The sequence below is a fragment of the Helianthus annuus genome, chromosome 13, assembly GCF_002127325.2.
Source record: "Helianthus annuus cultivar XRQ/B chromosome 13, HanXRQr2.0-SUNRISE, whole genome shotgun sequence".
In the NCBI taxonomy this organism is placed as follows: domain Eukaryota; kingdom Viridiplantae; phylum Streptophyta; class Magnoliopsida; order Asterales; family Asteraceae; genus Helianthus; species Helianthus annuus.
Genome location: NC_035445.2, coordinates 92,698,930 through 92,717,859, shown reverse-complemented (window position 1 = coordinate 92,717,859; position 18,930 = coordinate 92,698,930). Strand labels below are relative to the sequence as shown.

The 18,930-nt window shown below is 41.7% G+C and overlaps 1 protein-coding gene and 1 pseudogene across 1 annotated transcript; one reads left to right on the top strand and one right to left on the bottom strand.

Moving 5' to 3' along the window:
• Positions 1-265: 265 nt before the first annotated feature.
• Positions 266-580, bottom strand: LOC110901316 (cyclin-dependent protein kinase inhibitor SMR13-like). Its single transcript, XM_022148151.1, has one exon. It carries the CDS (start codon positions 578-580, stop codon positions 266-268), a length of 315 nt encoding a protein of 104 aa, XP_022003843.1.
• An 8,083-nt stretch (positions 581-8,663) lies between these two features.
• LOC110901317 lies at positions 8,664-16,307 on the top strand (annotated as a pseudogene).
• Positions 16,308-18,930: the final 2,623 nt, after the last annotated feature.

Below are 18,930 nucleotides of genomic sequence, written 5' to 3'. Positions count from 1 at the left end.
AAGTTAGCAAATACAATTAGCTAAGCTTAACTTCATAATGATCATACCCTACACACAAAACTCAAATAACAAAAAAAAGATGGAAAACCACACACGGTTTCTCATCTTTTCACACACTAACACTTCTATATATCTCCCTCTCTTTCTCCATCAATAAAGGGATATGATTTTTAAACAAAATATAAAGAGAAACTAAACAAACTTGCTAATTTATTAGTAACTAAGGTTGTTACTAAATAAGAAAACTTTCTAGAGGAGATGATGATCATCTTACATGAGTATGAACATGAACATGATTATAAATCGATGTGAAATGAGAAGCAAAGAAGAGCTCTATATCCGGTGGATCAAAGAACGATATGGGTCGTCTCAACGTGCAACTCGAAACAATTTTTCGCTTCTTCGGAGCCGGTGGGCATGTTAGAATCTCTGGTATTTGGTGCTTTTGTGCTTTAGGAGTTGTGCATCCAATGCTAATAATCTCATCTTTCTCTTGTACTGGTTTAATAACACTTTTAACATTGTCAGTCTTCTTCTTCTTCTTTAGAGGTTTTCTTGCATATTTTCTTGATGGAGCCATTGAAAGGTAGACTCTTGATTCTTGAGTTGTGAGAAAAGATACAAAAACAGTTGCTGAAAATTGAAATCTAATCTAAATTTGGTAAAAAAGGGTAAGCACTAAATTTGTCATTTCAAAAAACCCTACAAAAATGTTTGACTGAAAAAGTGGGTAGTTGAAGTAAGTGCTTTTGAAAGTACTTCTACTACTTCTGGTCGTTTGTTTATATATCAAATACTTTGAAAAACAAAACAAAAAAGAACAAAGATTCGGTTCTAAATCTGCTCAAACTGTTATGAACCAGAAGTTATGCAGAAATAGAAACCCTAGGTACGAGAAAGATCAAGGAATGGAGGAAGAAGATCTACGAGTGAAAAGCTAACAATATTCTGGAACCCTAGAGAGAGAGAGAGGGGGGGTTAAGTTGTGTGGTAGTGGGTATATATAGTGATAGAGTTGAACACACACACTCTCTCTTATCTTTTTCTTTTATGGTCAAATGGTTTATGGAACTTGATTGATTTATTTTTTAAAGTTGTTCAATAATAATAAAGGGTTTATTTCATTGAGGCTTATGTAGGTGGCTCTTTGTTTACCTCTTAATAATTTTAATAAGGCTCTTAGTGGTTCAAACTTTTTACTAGTTCAGCATTTAATGGTTTAGACTGTTTATTTGATAAGTAGATGTTAGAATGGTTTCAACCCTAATGTCAGAATGGTTTATTTGATAAGTAGATGTCAGAATGGTTTCAACCCTAATGTAAATGATGCACACCTAACTTCAACCCAAATATTATTCACGTCTATAAGTTAAATTAATAATCATCGTCGGTGGCTCGACGAGTCGAAGCTATCTTGTTTAGCGGGCAAGGTTTGTAGTCAGTTCTACTGTGGACTGATCTAATCCTACCTTCCTCTCTAAATCAGATTTCGTCGTTCTCCATTCGCTTCCGGGATTGGATTCCTTCGTAGTGTATCTTTAAATTTCCGGCCAATCTCCAATTCCTGATTTCTCGGTCCCTTGATTGCTTAGTAGGCCTGATATCGATTGCATCTATCTATCTAATTTCTGCTTAATCGATTCGAGTTCTATTAACCTTTTAAAGCAGCCGAGTATTGACTGGAATATTGGAGATGGACGAAAAGTATGATGAAAAAGAGGAGGGCGAAATTGAGGACCAACAAAAGGAACAACAGAAAGGAGAAGGTTACGTGAATGAAATCTTCAAGGAAAAGGCAATAACTTTTTATGTCTCTAACATCCATCCACACATCTCCGACGGTGAACTGTGGACGAAATGCAAGAATTATGGGCAGGTGGTGGACGCATACATTGCAAGGAAACTCGACAAGAAGGGGAAACAGTTTGGTTTCCTTAGATTCGTTAAAGTCCATGATACAGAGAAGATGATTAAGGCTTTAAACCAAATGAGCTTTTTCGGTTGGAAGATTAAAACAAACGTGGCGAGATTTGTGAAGGTAGTAAAAAAGGAAGAAAGAAACAGGAGTGTATGGAGAAAAAAGACGGAAGGATACACACAGCCAACAGTTAACAAAGCAGCAGAACACAAGGTGCCAGGTGCAAATCAAGGAATGTCATGGGCGGACGTGGCTAGAGGAAAAAGACCCCAATAAGAGGACGGGAATTGGTTAACATTTGCAAATGAATCAATACCATACCTAAAATGGAAAGGAAAATCAATAGTGGGTGAGCTTCAAAAAGTTGATTATCTTAAAGCAGTAGGGAAGATGAAGAAACAAATGGGCCTAAGAGACGATCAAGTTAGGTATGTGGGGGGTTTAATTATCCTAGTAATTTTCGATTCAGAGGAAAGCTTGTTAAACATGTTAACAGAAAAGGAAGAATTATGGAAAAAGTGGTGCAAATATGCAAGGAAATGGAACGGGGAGCATATACCATTCCAAAGAATCGCGTGGCTCAGAATTAGTGGTGTCCCGTTGCAGCTATGGATAGATGGTGTATTCAATTATGTGGGAGAAAGGTTCGGAAAAGTCATAAAACCATCAAACGCAGATGAAAATGATATGAACTTCAATTATGATGCAGTAGGTGTTCTGGTAAACCACGGTTCAACAATAAACGAAAAAATAACAATTAGATGGAAACACGAGCTCTTCGATGTATGGGTAACAGAAGAATATCGGTTTTGGACGCCAAACCTATGTGCAGAATCTGAAGAAGGCCCGGAACCACTGGTTTCAATAGACAATGTTAACTCGGAAGGAAACAAGGATTTAGACTACATGGATACAGATAATCCAGTGGATAATCAGAGCAGTTCAGAAGATGGAAGCCGTCCAGAGTCGCCGGAGAATGAGGTCACGGTACCGGAAAACGAACCGACGATGCAGGGGGATAAGGAAGGAAGCCCAACGGTTGGAGAAGGAATACCGAAAAATGTGAACGAGGTATTGGAACATGAGGTATTCAATGAGGAGAGAGAAAAAGAAAAGGATTATGGGAATGTAATGGATAAAGAAGTCAACCTCGGAATACCAACTCCTGGAAACAATGACGTGGATGTAAAGAAACCAAATTCAAATATCATAGATGAAGAGATACCTCAGATTACAAAACTGTTTGGGCCACCTGGGCTTAATGAAGACAATTTGGGCGGGCCGCCCAGATCCACTCAAAACAAAAGGAAGAGGTCCAGTATTATGGATTGTCGTACTGGGAGTCTAGAGCCCAACCATAACATCACCAAAAAGAAACTTCCAGACCTAAATCTAGATTTATCCGATGAATCTAGAATTCGTACTAAGAAGAGGGCACTAGACAGGAGGGTTAAATTCAATAAAAAAAGAAATAAGGCCAAAGCAAGAATACCTGAAGTAGACATCAACCAGATTGATCAGTTCGGAGCCGGGCTAGATGATGACTACGAATCAGACTGGGTAGAAGATTCAGGTCAAGAGGAACATGGGGGAACGACAGTACCGGAATCACAGGAGGATGTAAGACGTGCAGAGTCAACAGAGATTCAAAAGGAGATCAACGAAACATTAAAGGTGGGAGTGGAGTTGGGAGTCGAACTACTCCAAAAAGAGGCGATGATCAGAAAAGTTGTAACAGAAGATCAGGTGGATGTCGGTCAATCATGAATTACGGATCGTTTAACATTAAAGGAGCCGGGGGGCCGGGAAGGGGGCAAAGATCAGAGAGCTCATAACAAAATACAACATTTCCTTTTTAGCAATTCAAGAGACACAGTTTCGGGATATACCACTAAATATTATTAAGAGGTATTGGAGTAACTCTGATTTCGAGTACTCGAAGGTGGACGCAGAAGGGAGATCAGGTGGATTGTTATCAATATGGAGTAAATGTACGTTCAAAAAGAATTTAGAAATTAAAAATCAAAATTTCCTACTACTAAAAGGCCAGATAACGGGTTTTGAGGAGGAGTTAGTAATTGTGAATGTGTATGGATCAACAATTCAATCAAACAGAAGAAGATTATGGGATGAATTACTAGCTGTAAGAAACAATATTGAGGGCCAGTGGATACTACTAGGAGACTTTAATGAAGTAAGGGTAGCAGAAGATAGATATAACTCACATTTTGATGTGAATGGAGCAATGTATTTCAACAATTTCATAAGTAGTGCCGGACTCCAAGAGTACAACATGGGGGGTAAGAGATTTACTTTTATGTCAGGGGATGGGACAAATCTTAGTAAGATTGACCGGGTCTTAGTATGCGATGAATTCATGACCAAATGGCCAAACGCGACGCTGTTGGCTCTAAATAGGGATATTTCTGATCACAGTCCACTAATTCTTGTAACAACAGACAACAACTTTGGTCCGTCCCCATTCAGGCTATTCAATAGCTGGTTCAAGATGCAAGGTTTTGAGGAGGCGATGAAAAAGGGTTTGGCCAATACATGCGACTCTACGTTCAAAGACGAAATTCTGGCTTATAAATTGAAAAAGATCAGAGATTAACTAAAATTGTGGCGAAAAACCAAGAAAGAGGAGGAGGAGAAACATCTCACGGAGGTACAAAACAAAATTACGAACTTTGATAATTTAGCAGAAAACAGGAGACTCACGGAGGAGGAAATAAGAACCTGGCAAGAGTGCAAGGCGAAGATGAGAGAATGGCATCAGGCACAACTGTCGGACCTGCAACAGAAGGCAAGAATGAGATGGGTCGGTTTGGGGGATGAGAATGCAAGTTATTTTCATGCAATCATCAATAGTGACATAGCAAGGAACAAGATCAATGGCCTTTGGATTGAAGGGCAGTGGATATCGGATCTGATAGTGATTAAAAACCAGTTTCAGAACGCTTTTAAGGAAAAGTTTGAAGAACCGGAAAGATCAAGGCCTCGTATCGGACCAGGAGGGTTTTCAAAGCTAACACATGGCCAAGCGGAAGGGCTGGTAGTACCTGATACGTGGTTGAAAACCGGTGATTGTAATTGTTTAATTTGATGTTTTTACACAAGTTTTAGTTTCGAATTGCCTACTCTTGATTAGATTTGTGTTTTGACAGGTCTATTGGAGTTTAAGGAGCTTTTCGGGAGCTTTACGAGTCACCGGAGCGAAAACGGAACCACCGGGAAGCGACACGGGTCAACCGGAAGCAAGGAATGCGAAAAACAAAAAGATCAACGTCCACGCACCGTCGCCGACGCCCTTAAGGGCCGTCGCCGACGGTCTATGCACATCTCCGTAGCCTGAGTTTCACCGTAGACAGGAAGTTAGACCGTAGGCCAAAAGTAAGCAAATAGGCACCGTCGCCGACGGGGCTTCAGGCTGTCGGCGACGGCTCGTCAATTGTTGGATCGCGAAATTGTTTGTTTGGGGGTTTAGAACGAATCAAATGGGGTTGTTGGCCATCAATTCGGGGGTTACACTTCATTTGGAGTTTGAAAACAAGGTTTGGAGCCATTATTCACCTATCTTTCATCACCACATCATCTCATCTCCAATCAACCTACCATCCATCCTACACCCGAATCAAGAAAGCATCATCATCTTCTTCTTGATTTCAACAACCCTAGTTCCATCCTCCCATCAATTCACCACACCACACATCCATTTACCATCATCATCCAATCAAAACTCCAACCCTCATCCATCATTCCATCTTCACGCTTTACGATGATCCAAGTCAAGCTTTCAACATCCGGTGATCAAGTTTCCTCGATCATGCTCGGCTAATTCCTTGGAGGTTTCACCCCGGTGTAGGTTATTGTAAGTCTAGGGTTTGAACAATGATTTAGTTTGGTTTTGTGACAACTTGATTTGTATTTGAATTGATTGACAATTGTCTTGCATTTGAACTATATTTGTGAATTGTCGAGTGAGTTATGAAATTTGACTTTGCGAAATAAGTTTGTGCAATTATGCCTTGTCATTCAAAAGGTTTTACTTGTCCGAAGTAACGAAGTGCATTGTAGTCCGTGTATGCGTTGATAACAATTGGCACCTAAGCTTTGATGATAGAAATCCGTTAATAACATATTCAAGTGAATTAAATCTAAAACTTGTAAGAACCCTAGGATTGCAATAACCGAACCGGGTGTGAACCTTGTTTTCTCTATCTTGTCAAAACCTTTATTTACATCATTGCAATTGTTTGTTTTTAGTATTTATAATTCACATCTCCAATCAAACAAAAACACAAAAACATATTTTAGCAAGCTTCATAAAAGTGACAACATCTATTCATAATTCAATCAAATCCGCACACAAACCACATACTCTTCGTGGTTCGACCCCTTGCTACCACTAGCTATTTGTTAAGGGTAATTAGGGTATATAAATATTATCTTTGACCGGAGTGCGACTCTCCGATCAAATTTTGGCGCCGTTGCCGGGGAGTGCGTGCGCTTTGTGTTTGGATATTGTTTGAATTTGTGTGATTAACTGTTTAATTTGTTTGCTTTCTTTTTGTATTGTCTTTTTCCTTGTTACGCGGGGTGTGTTACTTGTGCAGGTTACAGGTAGTGCATGCGTACACGAAATTCCGGGAGGACTTCACCTCTAGTCTACGAACCGGAAATTGAAAGACTCGCAAGAAGAAACTTAGCAAGCCGGTTAGAAGCAACTCTTGCTTCTAATCAAACCAACCAAACACCACCATTCACACCAACCATTGAAACCGATTCAATGGCAAACCACAATTCCAACCAAGAATTTAACCCAAACCAAAACCTCCACCCAACTCAATTCCAATCCCGAGGAGCCTTTTATCCCGCTCAAGAACAACCGGGTGGTAACACAAATGCAAGACCACCCACTCCACCTTTCCGAAACCAAAACACCAACAACACCCAACGAACACCTCAACAACAACCTCTTCACCGACAAGCATCGTTACCTATTAACCTTGATGATCGGAATGTCAACTCCGATCGAAGAGGTAACCGTGATCACGGCAATCCCGTAAATGAAGACCCGTTTTTCAACATCGACGATTTAAGGAATGCAATTCCCGATGACGAACCGTATAGTGTTCCCGGTTATCAATCACCGGAACACGTGAGCATTCATACGGAAAATTCGGACGATGGGGGTTATTATGATGATCGAGCCAATGATGATGAAGATTGGGGTTACTTGAATAGGGGAAACGTATACAATGCTCGAAGGTACGACGATGAGGAGTTTGGGTCTCAAAACGCCAACTATGTTGGGGAAGAGGAATATGGCTACGGGGGTGGAAGAAACAATGGTTATGGAAACAACCGTCAACCACAAAACAACAACCAACGGAACCGGAATGAAGGGTTTTACAACAACAACAATAACAACAACAATGTAAACCCTAACCGGATTCCTCGTTTTGTGGGAGGTGGTAACCCGAGAGATAATCGAAGAGAGGAGCGACGGGATGAAAGACGGGATAATCGAAGACCGGTCGATCAAGAAGTTAATGGGCCACAACGTCGTCAACAACCTCCACGGGGAGTAAACGACCGTTTCCGACCAATAGTGACCGAGAACAACTCTCCAATAGTATGCGAAAGGAGGATGTTCGATTGTAAGCCGCATTACATCAACATCCTTCCTCCTTTCAACGGGAGGTCCAATGACGAGCCGTACACTCATTTGACGGAGTTCTCGTCTATTTGTGATACTATTGGAGGACATAATTTCGCACTAGAGGAAGTGAAGCTTCGGCTATTTCAATTTTCATTGAAAGATAAAGCAAAACAGTGGTTCTTTACACTTCCGGCCAATAGTATTTGAACTTGGGAGCAAATGCAACAAGCGTTTTTGGATGAGTACTATTCCATGGCCAAGACCGACGATGCTAGAGATGAAATTCGGTCATTTCGTCAACTTTCAAGTGAGCCTTTACATGAAGCGTTCACCCGATTCAAAGAACTCATGAGGAGATGCCCACATCACCAAATAGAAAAATGGGAATTGGTGAAATGTTTCGTACGGGGTTTGGATGATGCGACTTGGAATCGGCTCGAGACGACAAGCAATGGTACACTCTTGAGCAATCATGAGGATGACGATTGGGAATTTTTGGAGAGGATGAGCAAACGGTCCAAACAAAAAGAATCGGCCGATAGAGCAAAAAGGCATCCGGTTTCCCGGTCACTTCCCGATCTCGATTCCAAGGATCGGATTTCCACCTTAGAGCGGGAAATAGCTCAATTGAAGAAAAAGAAGGAGGTGAACGCGGTTCAATTTGAAGTGTGTGAAGATTGTGGTGATATTGGGCATAGCACCAAGCAATGCCCAACGGGATCGAGTGACTACACCGAAGAGGTAAATCAAGTGTATGGGGATCGGAAGCAATACGACATGAATTCCAACACTTACCATCCGGGTTTGAGAAATCACCCTAATTTCCGGTATGGTAACGCCTCAAATCAAATGAATCCGAATTTCCAATCGGGTAATCAAGGAGGTCAAGGTGGGTCCTCATACAACAATCGTCAAGGTGGTAACCAAGGGGGTTACCAAAGGAATTACAATCAAGGGGGTAACCAAGGACATCAAAGTCGCGAAAGCAACTATCAACGGGGTTACAACCAAAGTGGAAATGGGGGTGGTGCATCAAACTCCCAAGGTGATGAGTCGATAAGTTCAAAGTTTGATGCTATCATGAACGCCGTGAGTAATCTTACCAACTCACAACAAGCTCTTACCAATTCACACCATGAGTTCAAAGCCGAAGTGAAGAAAGAGTTTGAAGTGAGGGATAAATCTCAGAAGGCATTAGAGAAGCAAGTGGGGCAACTTGCTCAAGAGATGGCTCAAATTCGCGGAAGTGGAGGAGGACTTCCAAGCGACACTACGATGAACCCTAAGCATCAAGGGTCGAGCTCGAAAAACACACGTGAGGTACCAATAAACAAAATTTCTTTACGTAGTGGTCGAGTGATAGATAACGGTGTTGAGCCACCACCACCCAAGTTTGTTGAAGGGGTGGTGGAAGATGCGAGTGATGATGAAGAGAATAACGGTCAAACGGGTCAAAATAAAAATGAATTAAAACTCAACAAAGATACACCCGTTGCGACCGTTCCCATCCTAAAGGCTAAGGACAAGGGTGTGGAGAGTAATACCGCCCCTTTTCCCGAAGCTCTTTTGGGACCATCTAAGAAAGTGGTAAACAAAAGAGGCCCACATCAAGAAGAGATGTGGGAAATTTTTAAACAAGTTAAAATTAACTTACCACTTTTAGATGCTATCAAACAAATTCCTTCATATGCGAAATACTTGAAAGATTTATGTACCCAAAAGAGAACTCACAAATTTCCTAAAAAACTTGATTTAACCGAAAATGTGAGTTCGATTCTTTCGGGTGCACTTCCACCAAAACTTCAAGATCCGGGGGCGCCCATTATTTCAATACAAGTGGGTGAATTCAAAATGACAAGGGCACTTTTGGATCTTGGAGCAAGTGTGAGTATCTTGCCGGGTAGTTTATATGACCAATACGATTTTGGTCCACTTCAAGTGTCTAACACCACCGTGGTGTTAGCCGATTTGACTCCTAAACTACCCCGTGGGATAGTCACGGATGTAATAGTCAAGGTCGAGGACTTTTACTATCCGGTGGACTTTCTTGTATTAGATTATGTTTCTTTGGACCGAACCAAGCAACCAACGGTGATCCTAGGTCGACCATTTTTGGCAACATCGAATGCCCAAATTAATTGCAAATCGGGCACGGTCGACATGACTTTTGGTAACCGTCGGTTGCGGTTAAATGTCTTTTCAGGATTAACGGATCCTCTAGTTGGCGATGAATGTTATATGGCGGACATCGTTGACGAGTGTATACCTCTATGTGACACTAGTGTCGAAGGGGAAAACACAATAGAGGAATGTTTCATGTTTGACAGGTTACAAGGAGAAACAAATCGGCGCATGGATGAAGAGATGAAAGAGTTGGAGGTTATGGCGGCAAAAGAAGGAAGGCCCACTTGGACACATCAAGTGGAAAGTCTTCCGGAAAGCATAGACACGAAGCTGAAGCCGTCATTGGAAGAACCTCCGACATTAGAGTTGAAGGTGCTACCCAAGCATCTTAAGTATGCTTATGTGGGTGAAGGTAGCACGCTCCCGGTCATTATTGCATCCAATTTAACCGGGGAGCAAGAAGAGAGGTTGATGAAGGTATTGGTCACCCATAGAGCCGCTATCGGGTGGACCATTGCGGATTTGAAGGGAATTAGTCCCTCGGTGGTGATGCACAAGATCATCACGGAAGATGGAATGAATCCTTCTCGCGACACACAAAGAAGACTAAATCCGAATATGCGAGAAGTGGTGAAGAAGGAAGTTTTGAAGTGGCTAGATGCGGGTATTGTATACCCTATTTCGGATAGCCAATGGGTGAGCCCGACACAAACAGTTCCAAAAAAGGCGGGTATTCAAGTCGTCACAAACGACGCAGGTGAAGAGGTCGCCACTCGGCCGGTAACCGGGTGGCGTATTTGTATTGATTATAGGAAGTTGAATGCCGCAACTTCCAAAGACCATTTCCCTTTACCGTTTATTGACCAAATAGTTGAGAAATTGGCCGGACAAAAATTTTATTGTTTTCTGGATGGTTATTCCGGATACAATCAAATTGCTATACATTCGGAAGACCAAGCATAGACTACCTTTACTTGTCCATATGGTACTTTCGCATTTAGGCGGATGCCATTTGGACTTTGTAATGCCCCCGCCACCTTTCAAAGGTGTATGATGAGTATCTTTTCAGATATGGTGGGGGAGTCTTTGGAAATCTTCATGGATGATTTCTCAATATTTGGGTCATCGTTTGATACATGCCTTGACCAACTCGAAAAAGTTTTGAAAAGATGTGTTGAGAAAAACCTTGTTTTGAGTTGGGAAAAGAGCCATTTCATGGTTCAAGAAGGAATTGTGTTGGGGCATGTAGTGTCGAGTCGTGGGATAGAGGTTGATCGTGCAAAGGTGCAAGTTATTTCTACCTTACCTTATCCCACGAATGTTAAGGGTATTAGATCGTTCTTGGGTCACGCGGGGTTTTATAGAAGATTTATAAAAGGGTTTAGTGATATAACCAAACCCCTATGTAAGTTATTGCTAAAAGACCAACCATTTGAATTTAACCAAGAATGTCAAAATGCCTTTAATGTGTTGAAACAAAAGTTGGTTGAGGCCCCAATCTTGCAATCACCGAATTGGTCGTTACCATTTGAAATTATGTGTGATGCAAGTGATTATGCGGTGGGGGCCGTGTTGGGTCAAAGGGTAGATAAGAAACCGGTTGCCATTTACTACGCAAGTAAGACTCTCTCGGATGCACAATTGAATTACACAACCACCGAGAAAGAGCTGCTTGCGGTGGTATATGCGTTGGATAAGTTTCGTGCTTATATATGGGGTACTAAGGTCATTGTTTATTCTGACCATTCTGCAGTTAGGTATCTCATGGACAAGAAGGATGCGAAGCCGAGGCTAATCCGATGGGTTCTCTTGCTACAAGAGTTTGACCTAGAGATTCGAGATAAGAAAGGGAGTGAGAATGTGGTCGCGGACCATTTGTCGCGGTTGAGTGTAGAGGATTCTTCCCGTGAAGAATTTAATGAGACGTTCCCAGATGAGCAAATTTTAAAAGTTGGAATATTACCATGGTATGCTAATATTGTCAATTATTTGGTTACAGGTGACTTGCCGGCTCATTGGGATAGAAGGAAGAGGTTGCACTTCCTGTCTCAAATCAAGTATTACACATTGGAAGAACCGGACTTATTCAAGATTTGTCCGGATCAAGTCGTTCGAAGATGCATACCCGACGAGGAGATTCCTAGCGTCTTGATGCACTTGCATTCATTTGCTTGTGGGGGCCATTTCAGTGGTCACAAAACCGGGCACAAAGTGCTCAATAGTGGCCTTTATTGGCCGACTATTTTTAAGGATGCTTTTAATTTCGCTAAAAATTGTGTTGAGTGTCAAAAGTTAGGGAGTATATCAAAAAGGGATGAAATGCCCATGCAACCGATCCTCATTGTAGATATTTTTGATGTATGGGGGATTGATTTCATGGGCCCATTCCCTAATTCGCATGGCAATTTATACATTTTGGTGGCGGTCGATTATGTATCCAAATGGGTCGAAGCGATTGCCACCAAAACGAATGACCACACCGTTGTTTGCAACTTTGTTCAAACGAATATAATTTCTAGATTTGGGGTTCCCCGGGTGATCATTAGTGATGGGGGATCTCACTTCAAGAATTTTAATTTTGGCAAACTTTTGAAATGGTATGGTGTTGACCATCGAATTGCTACTCCCTACCACCCACAAACAAGCGGTCAAGTTGAGGTTTCCAATAGGCAAATAAAAGAAATTTTGCAAAAGACTGTTCGACCCGACCGAAAGGATTGGTCAACAAAGTTGAATGATGCTTTATGGGCTTATAGAACGGCTCATAAAACACCTATTGGAACCACTCCTTATCGCTTAGTTTATGGGCGAAATTGCCATTTACCGGTTGAGCTTGTGCATCGTGCTTGGTGGGCCATAAAAGAGGTTAACATGAAATATGACGATGCAGGAAAGGAGCAAAAGTTAAAGCTGTGCGAGTTGGAAGAGCTTAGGGAGGAAGCGTACGAGTGTGCCTCAAAGTACAAGGATGACATGAAGAGGGCACACGATGAAAAGTTGAAGCCAAAGGAGTTTGAAGTGGGTCAAAAGGTTTGGCTCTACAATTCGATGCTTAAATACTTCCCGGGAAAGCTAAAGAGCAAGTGGATGGGCCCGTATGTGATTACACGGGTCGGACGGCTTGGAGATGTTACAATCAAGGACCCGAAGGACGGGTCGAAGCAAACGGTTAACGGGCACCGCCTTAAACCATTCCTTGATGGTAACGAAGAGAAAAAGGACGCAAATGTGGAGTTGGTATGTTTCTTGGTAAGCGTGCCAACATATGAGGTGAAGTAAAAGGACCGGTAACACGTTTTGTAAAGTTATGTATATTTATTCAATTGTTTGCGTAGTTGGATGTGAATCGTTTCCGGTTCATACTAACCTTTCTTGATTGTGTGAAGTTCGGGCACTCCAAACGGGTCATGAAGATACAAGGTATGTTTTAGACTTGATTTGGTGCATTGAGGACAATACACGACTTTTTAGGGGGTGGTAGGGTCGTTACCGGTTATTTGTTTAAAAATTTTAACTTATAAAAAAATCACAAAAACATTTTTAATTGTTTTTAGGAATTTCTAATGTACATAGTCCTTTTATTAAACAATCATAATTTTCCTCTTATTTTTCAAAAAAAAAAAATTGAAAAATTAAAAAAATGAAATATATAAGGGCCGTCGCCGACGGCAGGTCCTAGCGTCGCCCACGGTTCCTGCATTTCTCCGTCGCCCATTTTTGTCCGTAGACAGGAAGATAAGCCGTCGGGCCAAAGTCCACAATCACGCACCGTCGCCGACGGGGTGATGGACCGTCGCCGACGGTCCTTCTAAAGTGTGCCGACGCTGATCTTTTGTTTGACCCAAGTTTCGAACCTAAACTCTTATGATACTCCTAAAACTCGTCCTAAACACGAATTTAACCACACAAAAGTCTTAGAAACCATATCACACACCCACCTAACTTCATTTAGCAGATTTATACGTGCTCTCTCCTTGCATCTTCATCTTCTTCCCCAACTTCTCTCTAGAAACCCTAAACCTTCTCTTCTTCATAACTCTCTCAATTCTCCACCAAATCGCTCGATTCTTGAGTCCATCTTGAGTGATTTTCAGAGAAGAACAAAACCCCCATAACCAATTCCATCAATTCTTGCTTGATTGTAAGATTTCTGGACGGGTGTGTTAGGGTTCTTGAAGAGTGTTCATCCAAGTTCTTGTTTTTACACTTTTCTTTGGTTATTCCTGTCAATCTTCACTAAAGGTATGAACTTTCACTCCATTTATGCATGATTTTCATATATTGTTGTGATTTCTTCCGAAATTTTAGACTTATTGTTTAAGAGTAGGTTGTTTATCATAATGTAGGATGTTTAAGCATAAATTCAAGGGTGTTTGCTTGATTTGGGTGGGATTTGAGCATGCTTAGTTTTAGTGATGTGATTACACTAAGATTTTGGCATGATTGAACATAATAGTGATGTTGAACATTGTTGAACCCTGATTTTTTTTATTTGAAAAAAATCTTAGGAATAACCATATTAGCCAATATGGATGATAAAATGAGCGACTTTGGAAGTTTAAAAAGGCGATTTTACATCTAAAATTGGATTAAAATTCAACATTACATATCATTTTCAAAGTTTGAGATTGTTGAAGGTTGGAATGTACTAATTGTTGTTATCTTTGTCTTATGATTGTAGCCATGTTTCGTGGGAGCAAAAAGGCAAAGACCTCCGGTCAAGGTTCATCTTCGGGAGCCGGTTCGGGCTCTGGGGTTTATCAAAGACGATGGGAACAACTTAGTAATGTAGAAGAAGGTGATGGTCAACTTGAAAGAAAAGATTGGGCTTGGGAAGAGGCGAAGAATAGTGGGTCGGCTTCGAAATGGAAGGAAGAGAAAACAAAGGCTCTTTCTAGATACAATAATAAGAAGTTGGAAGCCAAGATGTGGAAGATGAAAATGGTTACGGGCATTTCGAAACCCGTACCCGACAGGGCGGTTTGTGAACGTACGGTGGATGTCGAAGAGTTTAGGAAGATTGGGATAGTGCAGAGGTTCGAGAAACTCGGTTGGGAGCGAGTGATTGATTGGTGTGATGACATCACCAATCGGGTATACTTGGCGGCAGTTTGTGAGTGGCTATCCACTCTTCGTTTTGAACATTCCGATAGACCAGCCCATAGGTGGAAGTTGATTGGGAACATTGGGAAAAATCAAATGGTGATGTCCTTCGAGCATATGAATGCTATAGCGAGGTTTGACTCGCTTGGGGTCGATGCATACGATTATTATGGGTATGATCAGTTTTTGGATAACAAGAGGAATGACGCTGACCCAGTGACTCTCTTGGAGGATACATTACCCGGTTCTGGGGGTTCAGGTAATGCAAGGGCAGATTTGTCTCTGATGGGAAAAATATTGCAAGGTATCTCGTTGGAGAACATTATGGTACGGTTTGGAGACCGTGGGACGGTGAAGGCACCTGACTGTCGGGTGGTGCATGCATTATTATATGGGACGCCCAAGCTCTCGTGGCGCCAAATTGTTATGATTAACACATGGGATACACGGGAATCGTTTAAACGCAAAATGATTCCTTACCCAAGATTGATCAGCGCCATGATTCTCCAACAAAACGCATTACCTCAAGACTCACTATGGGTATCCAAACCCATTGATCAATTCAACTTTGCCTCTATGAGGCGACATTGGAACATAACCGTGAAATCTTTTGGGCATTTGCACACGGTTGAAGATGAGCAAGGGGATAGCTATCGGTTCAACGACAAGGAGGTTGATGAAGAAGGTGAGGAAGAAGGGGGCGATGAGGAGATGCCCGATGTTGAGGAGGACATTGATCCTTCCGGTCCACGGGGACCGAGGCGTAGGTACCGGAAAAAGCATAGGGAAATCTCTGCCAATGTGGCAGATTTTGTGAATCAAAGACAAATACCGTCGTATCGGTTGTGGAACCGTGCGGATCAAGGGATCTACGACAATGTGTCGGCGGGTATTGGTGAAGCAAGAGAGTACCATGCTAGTCGGAAAGAATGGGAAGAGGCGCAAGGGGCGTACTCACAACAACAATGGGGTTTTCAATCATCTTTCCGCGAGAGGGTGGAAAAACAGTTGGAGGAACAGCAACTGCAACATGCGTTACAACAATCTCAAATGGAACGCATGATACAGCTGCAAGAAGAGGAAAGGGCCCACAGACAAGCGTGGGAGGAAGAGGATGTTAGACGCCGGAATGCACAGGCAGAGTTGGACCAACGCCGATGGGGGGCGTTGGCTTTCTCCAATCAGATGGCAATTAATAATTTCAAGGTACTCCATGACCAAGAACGCCATCAACGAGATTATCAAGCCGGGCTTCCATATGCTGAACATTCGGGGTGGACTGATTACCCCAACCTTCCTCATCCGCGAGGGCTAGCCGATCCAATCCCTCACTGGCCCGAAGCAGTCGGCTCGAGTTTTGTTCCCATGCCATACCAACCGCCACCCCAACAAGAGTCAAGCCCGTTGGATAACTATAGGGATATGTTTGAGGCCCTTACTGGTTATCCGTACCAGCCGAACCCGCCCGTGAACCCCAATGAGAGATATCAGCGGTAGAGGCAAGGTACGTTTTTTGTTGTTGTTGTTGTATATTATTAGTTTAGTTTCATTTTTCTCATTTTGATTATTTAAATTGTTGCCTAGTTAAATGAACTTTATGGGTGTGTTCCCTATATAACCCTCACGAGACCGACTCGTCCTCCCGAGCTATCGGGAGGTTTAAAGGGCTTGCGTGCATATGCTAAATGCCGTCGTGATTCCTACGAAAGTGAGTTAGGTTTATTGTTGTTGTAAAATATTTTCCACATAAAGTCAAAGGTAAAATAATGTATGGCTTGGTAATAATTTCATAAAAGTGGTAGAACTAGGTGACTAACAAATTTTGATGGTTGTGAGAAGCATGCTTCTACACAAGGGTTAAGATTTGTAGGTACATTATGTTCGTGAGACAACCACTTTCTTGAAGAGAAGAAGAGCACACGAGGAATGAGCTCAAAAATCAGGTGCATACGTTTCTTTTTACTTTTGATTTTTAGTTAGCAAATAAGTGGATTGTAAATTGTATTTTATTTTTCGGGGTGTAATTTTGGGGAGGTTAGACGTGTCACATCCCTTGTGCTTTAAAAACTCTAGTTCTTACACATTGAGGACAATATGTATCTCAAGTGTGGGGATGGGGGAGTAGTAAAAATTTTCGATTTTGACCCGTTCATTTAAATACTACACATTGAGGACAATGTTTGCCTCAAGTGTGGGGATGGGGGAAAATTTCAAAAATTTTTCAAAAATGTCTTGTTTTCAAAGCAATCTCAAAAGCACAAGTAACCAAGTCAACGAGGGATGTCACAAACCATTTGGTCTTTTGTCATGGTCAAGTTCAAATTAATAAGCATATCGGGTATTTAGCGGGTGGTTATTTGAGAATAATTCGCCTAAGGAACTAGCAATGTATGCATATCACATATCATACCCTTATACGTGAGGTTTGAGCCCTTTATACATCATAGATTCACATTTACATGTTTCTTTGTCTGAGTGGGCCATTAGTCGCGTATTGCAGAACTTGCAACTTTTGATACATTTGAGACTATAGACCAAATACAAGCACGAGAATGATTAAGGCATTAGGTAAAACTTTTTCTCTTTAAACCATTTTTATATCCTTACCCGAACAAACTCCTTAGTTGCCCATTTTGAGCCTAGACCTTTCGTTTGATCACCCACTTAGCCCATAACCATAAGCCTTTTCTTTTTAAACCCGTGTGATGAAAATTCGATTATAGGAACTTAAGTTTGTATAGTTGTGATTCATTTTGTATTAAAAAAAATCAGAAAATGTTGCGAAAAAGAATGAAAAAGTATTGAGAAAAACACAATAAAATGTGCTAGTAGTTTGTTGAATAAAAGGCGAAAGTTTTTGCCATTGTGGATGTTTATAGATTGCTTTTGTGTAGGATAGTCTTTTGTAATAAAATTCGAATTTTTCATCACCATAGCCACTTTAAAATGTCCTATTCCCTACCCTTCGCCTAGCCCCGTTACAACCCTTCAAAGACCTTTTGACTAGTGCTTAGTATTTGTGTTCGATAATGGAGAATGATTGAGTTGCAAGCCTATGCGGGTACGTGTTCTAATCGGTTTCGAGCAATTAATTGTGAAATGCTAATACATTATACATGTAGCAAATTTTAAGCCGAGTGGAGAGCACATTGTGAGGGATATGCATGAGTTGTTAGTTTTACGGGCGGGTTAATCTTGGGTAACCATTTGTGTATCTAAAGCACAGTACCATTAAATACATTGAATATTGTAAAGAGTTTGAACTTTAGCATGACATTAGACCTTAACCTTTGTCTCGGGAATGGGATGTATGTCCGTTGTTCGACCCACGTGAAGGTGAAAAACAGATTTGCTTGAGGACAAGCAAAAGACAAGTGTGGGGATGTGATACGTGGTTGAAAACCGGTGATTGTAATTGTTTAATTTGATGTTTGTACACAAGTTTTAGTTTCAAATTGCCTACTCTTGATTAGATTTGTGTTTTGACAGGTCTATTGGAGTTTAAGGAGCTTTTCGGGAGCTTTACGGGTCACCGGAGCGAAAACGGAACCACCGGGAAGCGACACGGGTCAACCGGAAGCAAGGAATGCGAAAAACAGAAAGATCAACGTCCAGGCACCGTCGCCGACGCCCTTAAGGGCCGTCGCCGACGGTCTATGCACATCTCCGTAGCCTGAGTTTCACCGTAGACAGGAAGTTAGACCGTAGGCCAAAAGTAAGCAAATAGGCACCGTCGCCGACGGGGCTTCAGGCCGTCGGCGACGGCTCGTCAATTGTTGGATCGCGAAATTGTTTGTTTGGGGGTTTAGAACGAATCAAATGGGGTTGTTGGCCATCAATTCGGGGGTTACACTTCATTTGGAGTTTGAAAACAAGGTTTGGAGCCATTATTCACCTATCTTTCATCACCACATCATCTCATCTCCAATCAACCTACCATCCATCCTACACCCGAATCAAGAAAGCATCATCATCTTCTTCTTGATTTCAACAACCCTAGTTCCATCCTCCCATCAATTCACCACACCACACATCCATTTACCATCATCATCCAATCAAAACTCCAACCCTCATCCATCATTCCATCTTCACGCTTTACGATGATCCAAGTCAAGCTTTC

What these genes read in the sequence shown, in the direction of transcription:
- LOC110901316 (XM_022148151.1), bottom strand. Translation starts at nt 580, where the DNA reads ATGGCTCCATCAAGAAAATATGCAAGAAAACCTCTAAAGAAGAAGAAG.